At 41.6% G+C, this 22,088-nt stretch overlaps 3 protein-coding genes and 1 long non-coding RNA gene across 7 annotated transcripts; 3 read left to right on the top strand and 1 right to left on the bottom strand.

The window, feature by feature from the left end:
• Nucleotides 1-697: 697 nt before the first annotated feature.
• Nucleotides 698-3,182, bottom strand: foxd1 (forkhead box D1). Its single transcript, XM_012816356.2, has one exon. It carries the CDS (start codon nt 2,313-2,315, stop codon nt 1,254-1,256), a length of 1,062 nt encoding a protein of 353 aa, XP_012671810.1. The 5' UTR covers nt 2,316-3,182; the 3' UTR covers nt 698-1,253.
• Nucleotides 3,183-5,496: 2,314 nt separating this feature from the next.
• On the top strand, nt 5,497-7,209 carry LOC116222723. 2 transcript variants are annotated; one of them, XR_004164752.1, is made up of 4 exons: nt 5,497-5,553; nt 6,141-6,182; nt 6,831-6,923; nt 7,086-7,209. It is a non-coding gene; the product is annotated as an uncharacterized LOC116222723 (long non-coding RNA). The 2 variants fall into 2 exon arrangements; XR_004164751.1 differs by lacking the exon at nt 5,497-5,553 and having other exon boundaries at nt 5,613-6,182.
• A 1,741-nt stretch (nt 7,210-8,950) lies between these two features.
• LOC116222873 lies at nt 8,951-11,623 on the top strand. The gene is made up of 2 exons (XM_031577919.1): nt 8,951-9,045; nt 9,173-11,623. Exon 2 carries the CDS (start codon nt 9,515-9,517, stop codon nt 11,621-11,623), a length of 2,109 nt encoding a protein of 702 aa, XP_031433779.1. The 5' UTR covers nt 8,951-9,045; nt 9,173-9,514.
• A 3,713-nt stretch (nt 11,624-15,336) lies between these two features.
• On the top strand, nt 15,337-21,864 carry btf3 (basic transcription factor 3). Of its 3 annotated transcripts, none has more exons than XM_012816368.3 (6): nt 15,337-15,556; nt 16,563-16,631; nt 16,767-16,880; nt 18,755-18,956; nt 19,780-19,836; nt 21,443-21,864. In XM_012816368.3, exons 2-6 carry the CDS (start codon nt 16,563-16,565, stop codon nt 21,487-21,489), a joined length of 489 nt encoding a protein of 162 aa, XP_012671822.1. In that variant the 5' UTR covers nt 15,337-15,556; the 3' UTR covers nt 21,490-21,864. The 3 variants fall into 3 exon arrangements, with proteins under 3 accessions (XP_012671822.1, XP_012671830.1, XP_031432996.1); XM_012816376.3 differs by having other exon boundaries at nt 15,340-15,493; XM_031577136.2 differs by lacking the exon at nt 15,337-15,556 and adding an exon at nt 15,570-15,719.
• The last annotated feature ends 224 nt before the right edge of the window (nt 21,865-22,088 follow it).

Raw genomic sequence — 22,088 nt, 5'->3', positions numbered from 1 at the left:
TTTAATGTAGCCGAATTCATGCGTTTTTCATGTCGCCCACTTTGTGATGGCACATATTTCTCCTCTAACCAAATGGATTCTTCAGAGAATTGCTGCAAAACACCACAATCTATTAAAGCTAGGGCTCGATCGTTTTTCTACATTTCTCGTACATTTGTCATATGTGAACGCTGATTTATTCGCATTTATGCTTAGGCGATATTGTTGACATTGTTAATTTAAGATAAACATCTGTTGGGCGACAGTCCTTCTTCTCGTTATAACCTTAAGAGTAAGTTCAAATCTCTCTCTCTCTCTCTCTCTCTCTCTGAGGACTAGGCCTCCCTCTGACGTGACAACAGCAACCGCCACTGAACTGACACTAAACAGAAAAAGTGAGCTTTATGTTTTCTACAGCACAACAACATGGGGTATCTGTGAGGATATTTAAAATTCAAGGCCTAAAATGCTATACAGCGACCTCAAGTACATATCACTTAGTTCTCATCTTTATCGATGATCACTGTTGACAATGTTCCCTGGAAAGTCAAATGCCTTGGTAACCAATAAACTTTTATCTTTTGGTAACTTTTATCAAATGGTTAGTTTTCAACACGTTCTCACTATTTAGATAGCCTTTTAAATTCTTAGTGAACCATATTAATGAATGATAAATTACTCAATGCAATACAATCTTAACAAGATATTTTCCAAGCAGTTTTCATTTTTAGTTAAACAATATTTATTTTGTTGAAAAACAAACCGTGTAAAAATATCACACTCCGAGTATACAATACTTGCCAAAGAATGTACAATGCTTTATTACGGAAACACACTGCATAAAAATTGTTTGCCTTTCAACTTCGTTTTTTTTTCATAACAAAGAACAAATCAAAACAGGAAAAAATGTTTCAATTTGTCAAACTAGAAAAACATCGATGTTTTGACACAAAATACATTGTTTTAAACAAGTGACATTTTAATAACCTGTTAATAATGTCGTTATCCTGAGGCGCCCTAGACAGTGATTTACGTATCACTTTTAATAACGTAAAAAGTTCGTGGGGGTAGAAATTAGGCGAACACTAAACTGTTAACATAAATATTTATATTTATATATTTTTTTTCACAGCATGAATATAGGCACGAGTAGTGTTAACGTCCTTCATTCAGCTGTTTGCAACGAAGAAAGAACAATACAAAAATAATCCTACCTTTAACACAGGGGCGTTTTTTGATTTTGTCTCTTTAAAACTTTGAAGTTACACAAGCAATTAACAGCCGCTAGTGCCGCTGACAATCCGGTTGGAAAAGTTCTCGACCACTGTGTGCAATGATGTCCCACCATGCACTACTCCCGGTAGCGGGGGCGGCGGGTTTGGCGAATGCTGCGTCGCAAGTGAGGACGGTAACACCGGAATCACCGGAGAAGTCCGCGAGGCACAGTGCGAGTGCGCGGGGCTCACTGAGCTCCCGATGATGCTCTCTATGGAGAAGGGGGATCGGTGGACCGGAGAACTGGACTTAACCGTAGTCTGTACGGGGGAGGAGAGGTTGGGGCTGAGAGGGGGGTAGAAACGGGTCCTGGCCAGCTCCGTGGTCGTTGGCATAAGGGAAGGAGCGGGGATAAGGGTTCCGCCGTGAGAGTGGCGGGACGGATGCTGCTGGTGCTGCTGCTGCTGCTGTTGGAAAGCGAACAATGCCGAGTGCGTGTGGTAGGACTGAAGCTGAAGCCCATAGCCACAGCCATAGGGCCCATAACCGTATGCAGCCGCAGCGGGAAGAAAACCACCGTGGTCTCGGAGCAGGTCCGGCGCTTGCTGGCGCTTGAAACGCTTCCGACGCCGGAGAAAGCTCCCATTATCGAACATGTCGGCCGACTCTGGGTCCAGAGTCCAGTAGTTACCCTTTCCCGGATTCCCTGGTTCCCGCGGGATCTTGACAAAACAGTCATTAAGTGACAAGTTGTGGCGGATGGAGTTCTGCCACGCAGGGAACTTTTCCCGGTAGTACGGAAAGCGGTTGCTAATAAAGTCACAGATCTCGCTGAGCGTCAGGCGCTTCTTGGGACTCTGAAGGATTGACATAGTGATCAGGGCGATGTAGGAGTACGGAGGCTTCACCAGGGTGTTCTTAGCAGGCTTGTACGGATCCCGGGCGACAGACGAGTCTCCACACGGCGGTGAAGCGGACAGCAGGATGTCGTCTTGCATCTCTGCCACCTCATCCACGTAGGAGCGCGTGTGACTGTCTGCATCTTCGCCCTCACCTACCACATCGATGTCGGTCTCTTCCGAGAGCACGGAGGCATCCGACATATCGGAGCTCAAAGTCATGGCTCTCTCGGCCGCGTGCTCCCGGGGGCTACGGCGGAGATAAGACTCGCGTGTTGCTTACCCTGTCTATGTGTCCACTGTTGGGAAAGCTCATAGGATGCGATGAGAGCAGAGGAGAGCCGAACTGGTCCTGGGCCTCCCCTGTGCCATAGGTTTGGGGAGTCTGCCTGTAATGTAGTTTCTCTGCACTAAATGGCAGAGGAGGAGGCAGCATCCGTACGCTAATTTAAGATACAGTGGGGCAGACCTGAAAAAGGCCAAACTAGAATTCCAAAGAGGGCGGTTCTATCCTGCCTCTATATACCAGCCTCACGATCACATGGTCTCGGGACGTCACCACAGCAAGTGAAGGGAGAAAAAAAATAAGCACAAAACGCCTTTGCGAAATACCTAAAGAGCTGTAGAGGATGAGAAAAAAGTTCGACTGGCTTTATGGTGGTCATCCCAGAGCAGTAATAGGAGGAACCGTTCGGTCCAATTAGTGTCTTAAAAAAGACTGCACTGTATGTTAGAAGATTTAAAGAAGCCCTTCGAACAAAGCACATGCCTGCGGGTAGGACCATCCCCTGCTTCGGTCATAATTTTTAATGATTTAAATGCTATATCTGAGGAATTTCATCATTTCTAATAAGCGATTGATATGGATATTTCATTGTGCAAGTGACCAATAGTCGGATTCGTCTATAACGTGAGATTGCTGCCTTGAGTCCACACACGCGGGTTCCATGTCTGCCTCTCCACGCACAGTAGTTTGCGTGACACAGGAGTGATCTAGATCATCCGCGAGCCATTCGTAATGGAAAATAGTCAGCTGTTAACTCGCATCAGTCACGCGGATCACGGAAGAGCATGCGAGCTTGTGAAATAAGGGCCTTTGCCTCCTGCGCTCCTATTTTTAAGGGAGACATTTTCTGCTCTAATAATACTTTGGATGTTATCAAAATTGTATTATTATTATCCTAAATATTAATATATTTTTATATTGTAGAAATACATAAAAATATTAATTTAGAGAAGAAGGAAGGCCTGTAAATATTATCAGGAGAACGCTTGTCAACAGTTTATATAAATAATCATCACGTAAACGATTTTGAAGAAAAGGTTCAGTTTTAGGCTTTTCAGATTTTACGCATTATTGTTCTTCTTCGTGCAAATTATGTTAAAATGTTTGCTTGAAATTTTTCATTGTCATCTGTTATTGCCTGCTTGTAAAAAATATGTATTTTGTATATTGAATATTGATAAACTTTGAATATGTATGAGGATATTGCAAAAGTTAAATAAGATATTTTAAACCTCCAATAAATGCACATTGATCCCCAGTCCAATAAAACCAAAAAAAATGTTTTGCTTCACAGTAGCCAGGTGTAGCTTACTCCTACACTTACTCAGGTGTAGCCTATTTAGTGTTCACTGCTTTGAGGTGAATAAGGATTTTCATCTTTTCTGTCAAGACGCAACAGACACGGGCAAAAATTAGGATAGGGGAAGATTTCGGGTTCACTCGGTGCCATATGTTTTTCAGCCAGGGTAGGCTATAACTTTGGCTCCACCGGAGACGCATTTATATAGGCTACATTTGATATGATGCACATGTATTGTCATCACTGGAGTTATTAATGTAAACCATATGATTTCTGAATGTATATATCCTTCTTGTTTAGTTTTCACAAGTTTGTTGAGCACGGGATTGCACATGTAATTGCCTGTACTTGAAATTATGCATTTCTTCAGCTAAGTTGAGGATTTAAAATTGTTCAACTCTGATACCTTTTTCTTTAACCAAACTATTGCTGTTTTGGTTAGATAGGCTGTTTGAGTTACCTAAAAGTAGGCCGGAATACCATTCTGTTTTAAAAGACTCACTGTAGTGGTCTATGAGTGATGAAAATGTACTTACGCAAGAAAACAAAGGAAGTCCATGGTATACATTTATTGTTCGGCGTTGGACCTAAGTAAATGAACATAAATGACAGCAATGACCAAAAAAATCACAGAGGGTTATAATTATATTTTTATTGCTCCATAGTTGTTAGTTCTGGTGGCTCCGTAAAGATGGACGGGGTATTTCTGTATGATGGAGAAAACATCTGGTGGCGTTTTGATGATTGCTTTATGGTAACTGGTGTGGTTGAACTTGTGTACTTAACTTCTATTTATTTTACCTCTTCCAACAACTGGTGTAATTATGGGGAAGAGCACCACCTACCGGCACATTTAGAAACTCTTTGGACAGTAGGCTCGTGCAATGACAAATTGTGTAAAAAGAGTTGAGTAGTTGTGAATTCTCTGTTTAAGCTATTTGTAGCCCACCCCTTTCTTTAAATGTATTGTGTAAAAAGAGTTGAGTAGTTGTGAATTCTCCGTTTAAGAATGTTTGTAGCCCACCACTTTCTTTAAATGTACAAATCAATTAGGCTATCTACCATAGCCTGCAAAATGAACTGCCAACCCAAAACACACGATTGTGGAAGACCTAGGGCTTATACAGACATTTTTTTGCGTTACGCGTACTAAATTATTAAACTAAACTAAAATACATCTGATTCGTGTATCAGAGTAACACACACAGAGGCACACACACACATTGCCTAATATAACACATCATATATATTTAAACTTTTTAACGATACTTGACAAGCTTTTCAAAATGGTTTAGGCAGATTGACCTATTCATGATTTAAAGCAACATAGCCCTCCGATTGATGACTCACCAGCGAAGGGACCATGGCCCTAAGACTTCCCTTTACGTAAATCGCAGTTTAGTAGCACAATTAAGCATTCTGAGAGAAATAAAACCAACGCTGAAAAATAAATATTAATTTTACGTGACTCTCCAGGCATTACAGGGGCTTATGCCCCTTAGATACTTAGATAAGCTAGGCTACACATAGGCCTCGAGCAGCATTTCGCCTAGGGAACCCGTGCTCTGGGAAAATTACATAGCCAATCTTAACTGAATCATAGGCTACACAGAAGTAGTTTACGCGTGTTTATACACAGTAAAAAATGGGTTGTTAATATTCCAGAGTTAAGTTATTTAAAACTAGATAGTGTAATTTTATCATTGTGAAGAGTAAATTTGACCAAACAGTAGAGTTAAAGATGAGAGTTAAATTCTGTTTACGTCCAGTGAAAACTTTGACTCTAGAGCGTGATGAATACCGACCACTACTGCCAGAGTTTTGTAGCCAACACCAAACTGGAAACTTCTCTGACTGGAGGTAGACACTGTTAGGTAAGTAACATTCCTGTGTTGACCTCAAAAATGTATTTTTAACGTAACAAAGCCTTATTTAAGAGTTGCATCGATATCGAATGAGATTAGTTAGGCTACTTTTACCCTTCTTATCTAGATTGTATTGTCAACTCCAGCGTTAACGTTCGAGTGAGCCGTTAGACCGGGTTAAACGTGGGGTGAGCTTGCTGTCAACTCGGGCACTACAATATGTACATTTTTAGACTAACGTTTCTTTCTCTCAGTTAAGATGACCTGGCCGTATAATTTGTTATGTTCTTCTGAGAATTCCATTTTGTACAGGTAATAGGTAATGTTAACCACAGTTTGTCAATCCATTTGGATGAAGGCAAATTGTGTTAGCCTTGACGCTAACTGCCAGCGACATGTTAGCAAACTAGCTGCTAGCATTATGTACTTTCTCTCTTTGTGGTGGATGTTGCAGTATTTTTCATTAACTAATGATGACAAATTCATGAAATAACGTTAGCTGGGTGTCGGTAGCTAACACAACTACTGCATAAACATGTTTAGCTGTTCTTAGCCGACATGACTTAACTATATCAACCTTGCTATGCTGTCCACAGAAACCTGTGACTTGAAGTATCTGGGAAGAGCCGTTACCACGGGTAAGATAATTGAACAACGTGTCACTTCACCTATTTGCAATACCAAAGAATAACGTTTGCGTCAACCAGCATACATTTTCGGTCTTTTTCCTATCTGGTCATGTTAACTTTCAAGTAATAGATGGGTTTCCCGTTTACAAACAGAACGAGATGCCCCAGGGCTGTGTGCATCTGGTAATTCTTGTAAACGGAACATTGACCAGTGCTCTCCACTCAACTATTAGAAGACGTTAACTGCATTCATCGAAATAGAGGTGCTTGGAGGATGTTTAGCATTCATAGGGGAAAGCATTATTTTGCAAAAATAAATCAATAAAACGGCGTCAGTTATGCCTTCAGGCGATCAGAAGGGCGAATTGGGGTGAAGCACCATTTTTTTTTGCCAATGGATGCTTACCCTTAGTAATGCTAACATCCTTAAGCCACCACTACTTCCTTTAGTGCAGTTAACTTCTTGTAATATTTGATCGCAGAGTGCTGCTCAATGTTGTTCTATAAAGAGTTCTATTCCGCTTCCTGCCCCAGGGTTGCCCGTGCATTTGTTTTTTAAATGGGAAATCCATCTATAACGAGTAACATTTCTTTTGAAATATGTCTTTGTATAGAAATCTAGGTCTTTGTTGAACTGAATTACAATTTTTTTTATAGATAAATTCAGAATGCTGCTACGAGTTCAGTTTGGGGGAGAGCAAAAATACATTAAGCTGTCTGAGCTGACATTTGATACTTTTTTGAAAGAAGGTTAGTATGTTAGGTTAAAAGAGTATCACAAGGGTCGTACTCCCAATGCATCATATTTAACCATTCCTTTTGAGAACTAGATTGTTCTGACCAGGACATGCATGGGATTTCAAACTTTGGAACCCATCATTTCTGAAATTTCCTTTTTTTTCCCCACATCAGTGTGCCTGAAATTCAACATACCAGAAGGCAGGCAGCTAGATATGAAGGTTTATGACCAGTCTGATACAGAGGTTGACTCTGAGGTTTTTGAAGAGATAGTGAAGGAATCACCTGGAGCCTTTCGAATCATTTGGGCAGTGAAGGACTTGGTAATCTTTGAGACCATTCACAGACATGTTACTTTAGCGTAAAGGCTGATGTGAGACTATATCTCATTAAATATAACAGCTCCATGTAACATGTTTCTATTTTGTATAATTTCCATAATGCACAGGTGCCTCGCAATCATCACCATGCTCCGTAACATCTGAGGACACTGTCATTCTAAACTTCTCGATGTGTGACGATGAAGAAGCATCTCCTGTTGGAGCAAGTCAACCCAAAAAGCCATGTCGTATGAACTATGAAGCAAAAGCGGTAGGTAGTGGAAATTGTTATGCTGTCTAATCTGAATAATGTTCCATATGATAAGGGATGATCTTGAGAGAATTGTGTTTCAGCTTTACACATGGTTTCAAAATTACTGAAAGCACATTTTATTTCACTTGAAGTTGATTGGAAAAATCCTAACATCAAGGCCTGGTGGTGAACACATCATGCAAGAGTATGGAAAAACCAAATCTTTGACAGATGCCACTAGAAGACAGATGATTAACATACTTGCTGCTGAGATGACAGAAACACATGGGTAAGCATCAAATATTAGGCTATCAAAAAACATTAATAGTATTGACCGGCTATATAGACAATTGATATTTATGTGATTTGTGTTGTCTAATTGTCAATTGAGCGTGACGGTCATAATGTGATTCTTGTACTAGGACATCGCCCCCCAAAAATGTCAGAGTGATGTATGCACAGGGGATAGTTGCTTTGTTTCCCTATCTGGAAGACCCATTTTCACAACATGGATATGTAAGTATATCACAATATTGCATCATTACAACATTATGCATATATTCACTGTTTGAATTGCTGATAGCATTCCCTTTTGGATATATTTATAATTACATAGGAACATTACTACGATCCAGAGAGTGGATCTGGATACCTTGCATGGCGATTGAAGACCATTCAAAGAAAAAGTTCAGAGGAAAGAGGTGGCTCAGTTAGCAGATCTCCCAAAGGTAAGTTCATTATCTGTTACTAATGAAATTGAGTTGTGAAGTATGGAGATAGGAGTCTACAAATTTGTGTTTTGTCTTAAGTTGGTGGGCCAAGCCATGGTCGACAACCCTTCATAAGTGACAAAGTGCAATCTGATGATGATGTGGAAGCAGCAATTGCAGTTTTGAGACACTCTGCTGATGAAGACACTATCCGTGAGAAGATGAAAACGACCTTCATTTATCGCCAAGCAATGGTCAATGATGAAAGCAAAGCAGCAGATGTCTTCTTGGTCTTTCCACGGTTTCTGGACACACCAGGACTGGTATGATGTCTAAATTCACTGAATCATCAAAATCATCAATGCAGTATCTGGTATCACTCATCATTGCTCTCTATGTATGTTGTATTGCAGATAGAACAAGATTTCAGACTCCTGTTTGGTGAGGCCACAGCCAACAAATTTTTGGAGAGGTGGCCAACCACTTTCAGAGCAAGAGTCATAAAAGAAAGCCATGGACTGGTGCCTACCACAGAGCTCTTGGATTTAATGCGCAATGCTGAGTCAACCGCTGAAGTTGAGAATGGTATGAATAGAACTGTTTTCACTTGGTATCGTTGCTTTTGTAAGTGGACAATATACTGTACATTTTGGTTATGGTGCCAGTTGTCAATTTAACATAATTGTGGCATAATATTGACCTAATGTTGATATACTGATCTGTAGGGTGGATAGTGACATGTCTGCGATTTGCTGCTGCTACATCTGCTACCACCATCTGCGCAAGGTCGAAAAAGGCCAGGAAAGATATCTGCATCTCAAGCTGTAGATCACCTCATCAGATTTCAAAAGGTATACGAAACAGTTTTTGAAAATACTTTCCATCACATTAATCTAATTTACAGCTTGAGGTGATCTGATCTGATCTGATGTCTTTTGTTAATCACCAAATGCTTTTGTTGAATGTCTTTTGTTTTAGGCTGGAACCAGCGTGCAACAACATCTGGACAACATCACCCAAAGCAGTCAGCCCTATCTTCTTGCGCAGGGATCCACCAGAAGCAGCATTCACTCATACTTCATTGTGATCGACAAGCACGCACTTCCATGCAAGGCAACGGGGTCAGTGGGAGCCTTTGATGAACTCATTAAAGCCCATTACGTCTTTGGTACGTCATACAGTTCTTCCCTGAGCAGCTTTTTCACTTTTGTGCAAACGACCATCTACAATATTGACATTGGCGAAACAAAGGAAACTCCCAGGATTGCAGAGTTGCGAGCAAGAATGTTGCATTGAGTGAATAACTTTTCAGATCGAACCATGAGGTGTTTTCTTTGCAAAAGTGACCATGGAAGTCCAAACGGCCTTGTTAAGCACCTCAAGGTCATTCATGGTCTTTGTGCAGGCAGGACTCTTTATCTTAAATGTGGCCAAGTGGGATGCTCACATTCTTTTGGTAGCTTCTCTGGTTTTAGAAAACATCTTAACAAGTGGCATGTAAGCAGTTCTTTTGAGTCTGTTGAAGATGATTTTTCACATCCCTCAAGCATGCTAAACACAAGTAATGCCACTCATGTTGAAGTTTTAGCTGAATACGAGTCAGAGACTGAATCTGAGTTACCTTCGCCAGACCTTGTAAATAGTTGTGCAGCTGTAATTTCTGATCTAAAGGCAGCAGGTGTAGGGCAAAGTACAGTGAATTCTGTAGTGATTTCCATGGAAGAGCTAGTTCAAGATATCCATCAGCATGCAAAAGAAACAGTCATTAAGACTGTATTTAGTGATGAAAGAGAAACTGAAATGTGCAAGAAAGTTGTGGCATGTTTTCAAGAGTTAGAGAACCCTTTCACAATTCTAAATTCGGAATACAAAAGATCAAATTTTTTTACAAGCAAATGGGAAACTGTAGAACCAGTTGAATGTGTAGTTGGCTCGAGATTTGATACAAGGCGAAATAAAAAGACTGGAACATATGATCAGGTAGTAGTTCAAGATACATTTATGTATATTCCAATTTTATCTACATTGCAGTCAATATTTAAAAGTCAGTATGCTGCAGAAATGTTGAAAAGGCCAGCTACTGACAATTCAAGACTCAGAGATATTTGTGATGGATCTTTCTTTAAGAGTCACCCTCTGTTTTCAACTGAAAAACACGCTGTACAGATCCAAATGTTCTATGATGACTTTGAGGTTGCAAACCCGCTGGGTTCCAAGAAAGGTATTCATAAATTGGGTGCAATATATTTTACTTTAAGAAACTTTTCTCCAAAATGGAATTCTTTTTTGTCTAACATACATCTGTGTGCCTTATTTCATGCACAAGACCTCAAACGGTATGGTTTTATTGAAATTCTTGCTCCCGTTGTTCGAGACATTAAAGTGTTGGAAAGTGATGGTATTGACATTCCATTATACAGTGGTCGTGTACGTGGCAGTGTGGTACAGGTTACTGGTGATAATTTGGGTTTACATGGCTTGTTTGGTCTGGTGGAGTCTTTCAGTGCAAGGTACTGCTGCAGGTTTTGTTTAGCTGAAAAAGATGACTTTCAAACGGAATTCTCTGAAGATTCCTCCAAAATAGTGTTACGCACCAAGGACATGCACACTGCTCACTGTCAAGAAATAGCTTGCAATCCATCTCTTCCTTACGTTTTTGGTGTGAAGAGAACATGCTTACTAAATTCACTGAAGTATTTTCACACAACTGAGAACTTCTCAGTTGATGTGATGCATGATTTGTTAGAAGGGGTGGCCCAGTACGAATTGAAGTGTCTGTTTGTGTATTTAAAAGAAAAACATGTTACATTAGAGGAACTTAATTCAAGAATACAAAGTTTTGATTATGGATTCATGGAGAGAAACAATAGACCAGTGGCAGTCAATTTAAAAGAAGGGTCTAATGATCTGGGACTGAATGCAATTCAGTCGTGGTGCTTACTGAGGAATGTTCCTCTTATCTTTGGAGATTTGGTCACTTCTACTGATCAACACTGGGCCCTGCTTCTTTTATTACTTCAGATAGTAAACATTGTATTCTCTCCCTTGCTTTCTCAAGGTTTATGTGTATATTTAAAACATTTGATTGTTGAACACCACAAACTGTTTAAGAAGTTGTATCCCCAGAAAAGACTTTTACCAAAGCACCATTTTCTTATCCATTATCCCCGCTGCATCCAGAAAATTGGACCTGTACTTCATAGTTGGTGCATGCGGTATGAAGGAAAGCATAATTATTTCAAAAAACAGCTCAAGTCATTCAAAAATATTACTAAAACACTGGCAAAAAAAACATCAGAATCATATGGCAATATAGTTGGCGATCTTCAGCAAACTTTCACACGATTAGACATTGGTCCAGGAAAAATGGTGTCCTTTAAATATGGTAAAAGGGGGTTCTGCGATTGTTCATGCAATGCAAGTACCTAGTTGCATTCAGGTTATGAAAGTGAACTGGGCTAAACAGACTGGGTTTTTTTACCGCCCACTCATGGTTATTTGTGGCAAAGTTGAATGTGAAATTCCTCTGTTTTACCAGATTGAGTCTGTTCTGATTATAAATGAAAAACTGTTGTTGCTCACTTTGCCTTTATTTACAGTAGCTTTTCAAGAACATTTCCATGCATATGAAGTGGCAAGGTCAAAGCAAGATTTTGTTGTTTTTCATGTCGACAACTTGATTTATCCTAGGCCTTTGGATATACAAATGTCTTATGGATTGAATGACAAAGCTATGTTTATTGTCCCATATTGCTTTCTTTGGTGAGGTGTTTTCATAAATCATTGTCATATCATATCATTGTAATTATAGTTAAGGTATGTATGTGTCGCACGGGGAGAGCATGGTCACCCCACCCGGACTTGACCGGGGTCTACAGGTTTGCCAAACATGCACTCTGACCGCAACGCCAAAGAGCCAGGCTCATTGGTATGGCAGTCAGAGCACAAACTCATCTGTAGTGACGATCACATCGTCACACTGCCCTCACCTTCGGTAAGCGCACCCTTGCGCTTCACGCACACAGGCATCCTTGTGCATCCACCAACTGTACTTCTTCCATCCAAGCGCCCCACACACAAGTGGTTGCACCCATCTATTCGGTCCGTCACACAGGGGTCAACCTACCTGGGGTCCCTCACACAGCCGCAAAGGTCATCGGAGGCGTGCCTGTAAAACTGTATGAAGGACCCCCAGGTATGTTGACCCCTGTGTGAGAGACCCCTTGGGTGAAGCACTCGTGTGTGGGGCATTCTGGATGGGGAGAAGTACGGTAGATGCGCGAGGAATGCAAGGGTGCGCCTCCCGAAGGTGAGGGCAGTGTGACGATATGCCGTCACTACACATGAGTATGTGCTCTGACTGCCATGCCATCGAGCCTGGCTCTTTGCCGTTGCGGTCAGAGTGTATGTTTGGCACCCTGTAGACCCGGGTTCAAGTCCAGGTGGGGTGACTACGCTCTCCCTTCGCTACAGTATGGGCAATGAGTTCATAATGTTGGAATAAAAATGATTAAGAACTCTAAAATAAATGTTGGTATTGTCATCTTGTATTTTGTGTTTTTCATTTGATTACAGTTGATTTGAGTACAGTTATTCAGCAGCATCATATTATCTAGATATATAAGTAACACTGTAGAGAAATATTATTACACATTTAAGTGGCATTTTTAAACTAAAATCCAGAGTTAAATTAACTCTGTACAGTGCCATCATATTACTCTGAACAGTGTGACTAACCTATAGTGTTAAATATTTTTACACATTTCATTGTAAATTTTAACACAAGAATGTGTTAATTTAACTCTGAAAATCTGACACTGGCCAAAGAGTTAATTTAACACTAGTTTAGAGCGGGACCAAATGTTATCTGAAGCAGAGTTAAATTCAACTCTATAGGAGTTAAATTAACACTTCTATTTTTACTGTGTATACACCCGACAAATCTTTCAGTACATTTTGTCAAAACCACAACTTAAAAAAAAAGAAAAGAAATTAGAACATTTTTCGAAAGAACTCTAGTCTGTCAATAGACGACCGTTTTGTATGCATAGCCTCCACGAAAATAATTTAGATATTTAAAGTAAAATTAATCACACCTAAAAATTCAATAAGATATTCAATTATATGTTCAGATAAATTACAAGCGTGCACAACAATCCAGTTGTACTGCACCCTAAATTGGTCTATCGCATCAGTCACCGCGGTCCTAATTTGCCTTTGGGGAAATGACTGAAGTGGTTTTGATCACAGATTTTTAATTTATTCGCAATTGTTCTCATTTGGCATAATGGTCTGCGTGAGAGTGCGTTTTCGAAGCGACACTTTGAGCCGGGTCAGGGTCCGTATGTGTGGTTAACCCACATCTAAAGTGTTTCTAAACTCCCCGAGGTGCGAGCCCGGGTGGTTTCCGTGCCACGGGGTACCAAGAAAGCACTTAACTGCGAAACGCAATCCCCTCCGTGGCTCCTCGCGGTGACAAATCCCATGAATGTCACCGGAACACCCGGCGGTCTCCAGGGGCCTGCGCCATGTGATTAATATGTATCACATGCGCAAAAACAGTCCAAGACAAACGTGTTAAAAGTGATATTTTCCCCATTGTTGTTGTGTGTGTGTGTGTGTGTGTGTGTGTGTGTGTGTGTGTGTGTGAGAGAGAGAGATTATGTAATGCTTCTGATCAAACGTATTTAACCCATTCACCTGTGTGACATAAATGTAAGAGTTTCTATAATACTTGTACTACACAAGCGTTGCATAACAATATAAAATATTTTACATGTTTCATGAGTGTGAACATTGGTGTGCACAATGGGTAGACAGAGAGACTGTGTGTGTGTGTGTGTGTGTGTGTCTGTGTGTGTGTGTGTGTGTGTGTGTGTGCGTGTGTGTGCGTGTGTGTGTGTGTGTGTGTGTGTGTGTGTGTGTGTGTGTGTGTGTGTGTGTGTGTGTGTGTGTGTGAGCATGTGCTGTGTGCCTGTGTGGCAAGGGCCTGACTGCTCAGAAGGCACCTTTACTCTATGACAGCCACAATCGCAGAAAGTACAATATGTATGTACATTTCTTGTGCTGTGTCTTTTTTCCATTTCATATTCTCATTTTTTTGTCATGTTCATGTAGATTGTTTGTCTTCGTGTTGTCTGCAAGCACATTCTTGTGTGGTCATTACAACACGTGCAAACATTTTTGTGAGTTCAAACCATTTTTGTACTTTGATATACTCTATGTGCAGCCTTTATATAACGAATACCAGTTCTGAAAATGCATCAAACACCTCTACTTCTGCCAATGTTCTGCGTGTCAGTACACTTGTATTAATTAAATTGCACATTGCATGTTGGTTTGTGTATAATGGAAATTCCTCTGTCAGTGTTATTGTGGCCTCAAAGCTGTCTCCTTAATCCTAATTGTCCTTAATGAGTGCATAGGCGAAAAGCCTCGTTTCTTAAAAATATATGAGAGGGCTAGATCAATTTGTGGTCAGTGAGAAGAAAATCGCAATGCAGGCTACAACATGTCTGTGCTGTCCTGAATACTTTGAGATGTGTTTAAATTTGTTCCTCTGCAAACTACACGGACATGTGCTCAGCATCAGACTCAGCCTTAGAAATTATCAATTATCAATCTGTGCTGGACCTGCATTCTGCTGTTTCTTTGTCAAAGGCAACAGGGGATATGCTCAGCTGACGCAATAATTTTGGCTAGGCTTCGAATAGACCGTTGGGACAGGGCTATGAGAGGCTACAACTCAGACACCTATCAAAGTGCTCTAAAGAAGCCTCAAGTTGGATAGATCAAATTGAATGGTAATTGAAAGGTAGGCCTAGGTAAATATGAGTGACATACATTAACAGATGTGAACATAAATGCATTCACAGGTGGCCAAACGTTTTGCCTTTGAGCAGATTTTAAAAGTATTGTTTAATAGAAGCAACGTTTTGTCAGTCTGAATAGTGTAATTAGAATGCCGTTCTGTCAACAGTCTGATTATTTTATGGTAGATTGATTTAGGCCTGTATGTTGATTGGAAATAGCCAATTGTATGCTAATGAAGATTAATATACAATTGGCTATATAGGTAGTAAGTCCTGACAGGCGGCATGGAATGACACATTTTGACGGACGTGATGTTGCTGTGCTTGGATGGTGTCCCGGTGTGATCTGTGCTCTCGCTTAGTTTACTGATTAGGCCAGCCAGCGCTTTGGGTGCTGCCCACAACCGCATTTCAGCCGGAACGTCACTTCCGCCACCCTCTCTCGCTTCCATCTTGCTCTCCGCGTGTGTTGGCTGCTAGCGTGCAGGTCAGTGAGGAGCCATAAAATACTCTATTTCCTGCACAGACACTTCCAGCTCCGAGACAAGAGGTAATTTAGAGCCTTGTTCTCATACCTGGGAAAAATTTGAGTCTTTCCGAACCAGGAAACATAAGTAAACTGGTGCGGAGTGGAGACAAGGGGAGAACCTGATTGACAGGCCTAAAGCTATTGGAGCACACCGTATTGTCGCCGAACGCATACCAAAGAGTTTGTCAGTACTTTATTTATTCTACAGTTTAAATGCCATCATTATGAAACATTTAATATTTCTGGTACAACGTTAACTGTGCCTGTATATGATGCCATGCGATGTAGTCATTTTTCAATCGAATTTCCAGTATGCTAACGGTGGCTACTTCGCTAGCTAAGTATTTTAACTTAGCCATATATGCAAATGCTTTGTAGTGCTAAAGACCCTGGATGGCTATCCTGATGGCAAACCTTTGCTAGTTTAGCTTGTAAGATGAGTCACTCTATAACAACGTTTGTTTGTGTCATCGACTCTTAACGTCGTTGTCTTCATGCGCGCAGAAAGCTCACCTTGCTACATGCTGATTTAGAAGGAATTGACTAACGTTTGCTAAGCTAGCTGTGAAGATCTGTAGCAAGGCCTGAAATGCTGATTAAGATAAGAAGTTCGTCGGCTTGTTCGCTTGCTAGTCATTAAACTTTGCCATACCGTTCCCAAAGTGAAAGATATGTATTGAATAGCTCATATATTTGTTGAATTTAGGTTCGCTTCAAACCAGCTACCAATCGTTGTCTACGTTAACTTGTAGTGTAATGTAGTTGTCGTTCACAAGTTACCACAAGCCCAAGCTGAGGTTTAACACAACATTTCTCACCTGATACCTTTCTGGATTGTGGGCATCATATATTTACAAACAGTTGAAGAAACGTCATTTTGTAAACTGTGTGGTTTATTTTGTACGACCTTGCTGAGACTTTCGGGGCCTGTTTTGGCAGACCGCACCCACTGACTTATTTTTAACAAAACACACAAATGCAGCAAGATTATGTAAATGAACGTATCTGGCTCTTTTGTCTCTTATAGATGAAAGAAACGATAATGAACCAGGAGAAACTCGCCAAACTACAGGCACAAGTCCGCATCGGTGGAAAGGTAATTGCATACGTGATTTATAGAAGTTTGTACGTGTAAATCACCCCCATCTGTAACAATCAACAAAATCGTTTTGGGTTACGTTGTGTAACATGTGTTAAGGCATGTTTAAAACATGGTTGTTGTGATTGACAGGGAACAGCCCGCAGAAAGAAGAAGGTTGTCCACCGAACGGCCACCGCCGATGACAAGAAACTCCAGTTCTCTCTCAAGAAATTGGGAGTCAACAACATCTCTGGCATTGAAGAGGTAAAGTTGTCCTTTTTAACATTTACTATGTGTAAAGACGGAGGGAGCTGTTGTGGAACCTTTCTAATGTTGTCCAGCTGACAGTTGCACACACAGTTCCATGTTATATGCAGATTGTCAGTGTCAATGCAACATTTCCCTCTTCTGTCTGCCTCCTTTATACAATTTTAGGATTATAAGATGTCTTGATGACCATTAGTGTCCACATCAACGCAGCTTGTTGTGTACATGTAACATCTTCATTTAAGCACTCAAACATTTGAACTAGCTGACAGGCCGCGCCACAACTGCACTTGCTACTAACAGAATAGCCAAACATGCTTGTTATTTTCGTGGCCAGAGCCCTAGAGCGAAAAAAGTGGTAGGTGAAATCTGCAAGATGTTTCACAGTGTGGAAACCTAGTGTAAAGCCTATTTGCTGTAGTTATTGGTCCCCCCTGAGAAGTACATACTACCATTTTCACCTTCCTCCACCCAAGTGTACTGTGTTTTCCATCAATCTAGGAACTCTAGGTAGTGTCATACGTTTCCTTTGACATTTATTTTTGAACTATTGACTGTGGTGACAAGGGTTTAGCTTTAGCCAGTTAGCATCACAGGTGAATTGACTTGTGACTGATTGGCGGAAACACTGTCCCGACTGGCCAATCAACTTGCCCAACATATTTCTTATTGGGCCTTGGCCATCGCTTACACCTCATTTTCACAGTTTTGTTTGCGGTCCGTAACTGTATGTACGCAATATGGCCTCTAGTGTTCAATGCGGGGTAAGGCACTTTATGGATGGCCTCAAAAGGAGTGCTTTTGCCATTTCTGAAGATGCTGCCAATAGAGCTCTAGCAATAACAATAAACAATAGCATTTAACGTAATTGTGTCGGTGTCATCAAAAAATGAATGCAATGGTGAAGCAACTTCTATTTACATGTCAAATGAGTGACAATCAGAGGAGGTTTAGAAGTGTTTCACCAAAAGGACAAAAAATAGTTACAAAAATCCCTGAACAACAATCAGACTTTTTCTTACTTTGAACCATAAAATGTAGTTATTATCCTGCTACAGACATGAGGTTGTTTTCTTGAATTCAACTTCTTACTAGTATTAGAGTTTGTGAAACAGCGCCAACCTCACCCTAGGTGACAAGATGAACTTCTACAAGTTCACCACCATAGATATTTGTCAATTGCTTCCAATGTAGTTCTAGATCACCTACCTGTGGATAGTCTCCCCTCTGCAGCTAAATGGATTCTTATGACAATAAGTCCCGCCCTTGAAGAACAGGTTACCTAATGCAACAGGCTACAGTTATGCGTGTTCTCGACTTGAAAAATATTGACACAAACCTCCAATTAATCACTGTCTATGTTAATCAGCCATCGTGGACGGTCATTTACCTTATTCCAACTTTAAATGTGGCTTGCAAGAGCCTGCATAGGCGGTGCTGGCTAGCTAGCGCTGCTACCATCCAGCCTAACCAGAAGTCTGCTAGCCTGACATCTAGCGAATGCCAAATCATCCACGCATCTACCAGACGTCATTCCAGTCTTAATATGTGCAGAAAGTGACAGCTGTTGCCTAATTGCCAAGAGGGCTGCCTATTTCAACATATTTTGAGGAAAGAATTTGTGTAATGAACTCTACATCTTTTATATAACTTAAAGCTAGTAGCTGTGTAGGCCATGTGTTTAAAAAAAAATTAAAATTTTTTTAAAGCAGAATAACTGATTCACAATGTCTTCAAGTTAGCCAAACTAGTTTATTTTTCAATGACACAATTTGACTGTCAACATAGTCAATCATCTCAACTGTTAACAAATAATCCCAATGTCATTAACTTCCTGGTACTATTGTTTATTGGAACATTCTTTTGTGCAGGTGAACATGTTCACGACTCAGGGGACAGTCATCCACTTCAACAACCCCAAAGTTCAGGCTTCCCTGGCAGCCAACACCTTCACCATCACCGGTCACGCCGAGACCAAGCAGCTCACAGAGATGCTGCCAAGCATTCTCAACCAGCTCGGTGCCGACAGCCTCACTAGCTTGAGGAAGCTCGCCGAGAACCTGCCCAAACAAGGTGGGTGTGTGTGTGAGTGAGAGGAAGCCAAACACGTATAGCCAGTTTGGGAGCAGTAGATTTTTAGAGGGGAAGAGCAAGTCTTGCGTGGCTCAGGGGCTTCCTGAGGGTCCCAAGTGAAAGGAAAGCTTGGAGGATTGTAGAATATCATATTTTCAAAGCCTTAGTTGGTTTGGAAATGGTCAGAACATCCACAGTTTTGGCAGTGTTGAGGAGACAAAAATGTTAGATCATGTTTTGGTCAGAAATGCTTCTCAATGGTGCAAAAGTTGCTCAAAGTAATCCTGGCTTGCTCACTCTTGTATATGCAGTGGAATGTGTGTGAAGTGATTGCAGATACGCACCCTGATGAAGTCTCAAGGGTTCTGTAAACTGTCAAGTTTAGTGTTTTATCGAAAATGTAGGAATTACATTACAGTGGTTTTCATACTCTGTCGAAATCTGTGTATATGTGTGTTTGAGTACGCATAAGGACAGGTGTGTGTGATGGAGAGAGCATGGGGGGTGTGAGTAGTTGCAGCTGTTCCCTCGGTAAAAATGGTTCAGTAGTGGCATTTCCTATTTCAGCCCGCAGGCATGGACTGTTGCGGATTAGCTCTCAATCCGGCATAGCCTGTTTTATTTTCAATTAATTTTGAATTATGCCCCGGCCAGGCCACATTAAATAGTGCCACAGCTTCCCTTAAAGCCATAGAAATATGAGTTACTGGAAACCACTGGTCTTCAGCCCAAAGCGTGGTGTAATTTGAACCTGTGTTGAATACATTTAGCTATTGGTGTGTGACTGTCTTTCTTTTTTCTCTCCCCCCCCCTCTCTACACAGTTGGGGATGGTAAGGCACCGATCGCCGGAGGAGAGGAAGATGATGACGACGTTCCAGGTGAGGGATGAAGCAACCCTGTGGTTTTGACGACTAGTCTTCAGAAATGTCTAACCTAACATCGATGTTGGTCATGTGTTAGATGAGTAGTTCTAATCCTCCCCCGAAGTGAGGCCCATGCAGCTCTTAGGGTAGTTTAGCATAGACTTGGTGTTTTGGACCAGGTGTTTTGATTGCATTAGAGGTACATTTCATTTCAATAATCTGGGTCTATTTTAATGCAAAGATGGCAAGGAAATGTATTGAGAAGATGCCATTAGCTTCCAACTCGGAAGATGGATCAAAGTCAAGTCGGCGTTTCCCACTTCCTGTCTTTGACGTTCTTAGATGCATGGATTGATACAGAGGGAAATTTAGGAAGGAAATGTCTTAGTGAAGCTCTTCCTGTCTCTGTAATGTTCCACTGTGTATCTGTGTCTCTTTCTCTTGCTGGTGGAAACACTGTTTGCTTCCTGTCTATGTGTGGGTAAAGAGGTTTGGGGAGGGGGCTGGGGGGGTATATGTATTGACTGTTGAAGAATCCCATTCATGTTTATTGCTTGTGGCAACTGGCATCACTGTGGTGACAGCCAAATGGTACTGGTTGAGGTTGTTCTCGGGGCAACCGCTCGTTTATCAGCCCTTAGCGTTTGAAACGGGCCCTCCATTGTTTATGAGTCCTGAAGGCTCCGTTTGGTTTTCCTTGGGAAGGAGTCATTTGAATGCATAAGGTTGCTATTATAATACCGCCCCTCTGCGCGTACACACACTCCGCCCTGCACCATCTGAGGACTCCTGTGTTCTTGTAACCCAAGTTTCCCCCAAATGTAACAAATGATCACTCTTGCTCCCTAAGCTATTGAAAGAACAGGGCAGTATGATGACAAGGGGTTAACTGCCTGTGCCATCGCACAATTACAGCAGTTCACTCTCCTTTTCTGCCCCCATCCCCTCCTCCTCTGGTGCGAACTGAAAACAATTACCCCCAGCCCTGCGTGAGTGGTTTCCATCCTTGCTCCCTGGAGGTGCACACTGGAAGTCACATTAATCAGATTTCATTTCACAAAAGGAAACCTGCTTTTGATCCTCGACAGGCCCATTTTTACAGCTATGCACTTTTCCAGTCCCCTGGCTCTGACATACACACATATACACATGTGGCTCTGACACACACAGAGCATGTACACACATGGAGCCTGTACGCGCGCGCACACACACACACACACACACACACACACACACACACACACAGATGTATGTAGCGTGTGGCCACACACAGACCCACACGCATACTCAGGCAGTGATTGTGTGACAGACAGAAAGGGAGTGAGGAAACTGTTCAAATTGCTCCTCTGATCGGGTTTCACATAAACACTGACAGGGGCCCTCCACATTCAATTCATTTTCTTCACCAGGGAACAATCTCCTCACCGATCCCGTCTTGCTGTTCCCAGCCTGCGTGAACTCTGTAGGAGCGTTGCTCCTCTCCCTGACTGGAGTGGGGGAGATGTGTGTGTGTGTGTGTGTGTGTGTGTGTGTGTGTGCGCGCGCGCGCGCCCTTCACTGTGTGGGAAGTAGGACTGTCACCATGACCTCTCATCTCACCTTACTGACTTCTGTCTTTCAGATCTCGTGGAGAATTTCGACGAGGCGTCGAAGGACGAGGCTGTCTAAGGGGGAACAGACAAACACACAGGACCTTCGCTCTCCGCTAGCTGAAGTGGGACGACAACATTATTTTTGTTTTCCTTTTATATTTACAAAAAAAAAATGCCAATCCACTCCACCGCCTCCTTCCCAAAACTCTGCTTGCTAATCTAGTGCACTGCTGTTCCCTGTGGCCTGTCTGATGGTCGGAGGTGTGTGTGTGTTGTGTGTCCTGTCGGGAGTGGAGGTGTGTGTGTGTGTGTGTGTGTGTGTTTGGCGAGTGTGGAGAGTTTGAGCTGATCCTGGCTGTTTCTCCTGTGTTACTGAGGCCTACTCCTTTGCAGTCATGGCTGAAATGAAACATGCATACCTGGAATAAATGTTTGCTATCAAAAAAAAAAACTCGAACTTTTATTTTTGAGGCTCCTAGCTTGTAGCTATGTTGATGCTTTTAACGGAGAACTTACAGTTTAACACAAATGGCGAGGAGTCAAAATTATGTATTTTTCCCATTTAGGGGAAGTGAGGAAGTAAGGGGCTTATGGCCATTTTGTAACCTGGAAGACTGCCCTTCAGTGATTTCTAATAGGGCCACGATGTTCAAACGGCATTCTCCGGTTTAGATT

The sequence above is a fragment of the Clupea harengus genome, chromosome 12 (genome assembly GCF_900700415.2).
Source record: "Clupea harengus chromosome 12, Ch_v2.0.2, whole genome shotgun sequence".
Lineage (NCBI taxonomy): Eukaryota > Metazoa > Chordata > Actinopteri > Clupeiformes > Clupeidae > Clupea > Clupea harengus.
The sequence above is the reverse complement of the archived record's forward strand: the minus strand, read 5'-3'. Positions and strand labels throughout refer to the sequence as shown.

Excerpts from the sequence above, each read along its gene's own strand:
- foxd1 (XM_012816356.2), bottom strand. The coding sequence starts at position 2,315 with ATGACTTTGAGCTCCGATATGTCGGATGCCTCCGTGCTCTCGGAAGAG.
- LOC116222873 (XM_031577919.1), top strand. The coding sequence starts at position 9,515 with ATGAGGTGTTTTCTTTGCAAAAGTGACCATGGAAGTCCAAACGGCCTT.
- btf3 (XM_012816368.3), top strand. The coding sequence starts at position 16,563 with ATGAAAGAAACGATAATGAACCAGGAGAAACTCGCCAAACTACAGGCA. Across the intron at positions 16,632-16,766 it reads AAGTCCGCATCGGTGGAAAG|GGAACAGCCCGCAGAAAGAA; the intron begins GTAATTGCATAC and ends TGTGATTGACAG. Across the intron at positions 18,957-19,779 it reads CGAGAACCTGCCCAAACAAG|TTGGGGATGGTAAGGCACCG; the intron begins GTGGGTGTGTGT and ends CTCTCTACACAG.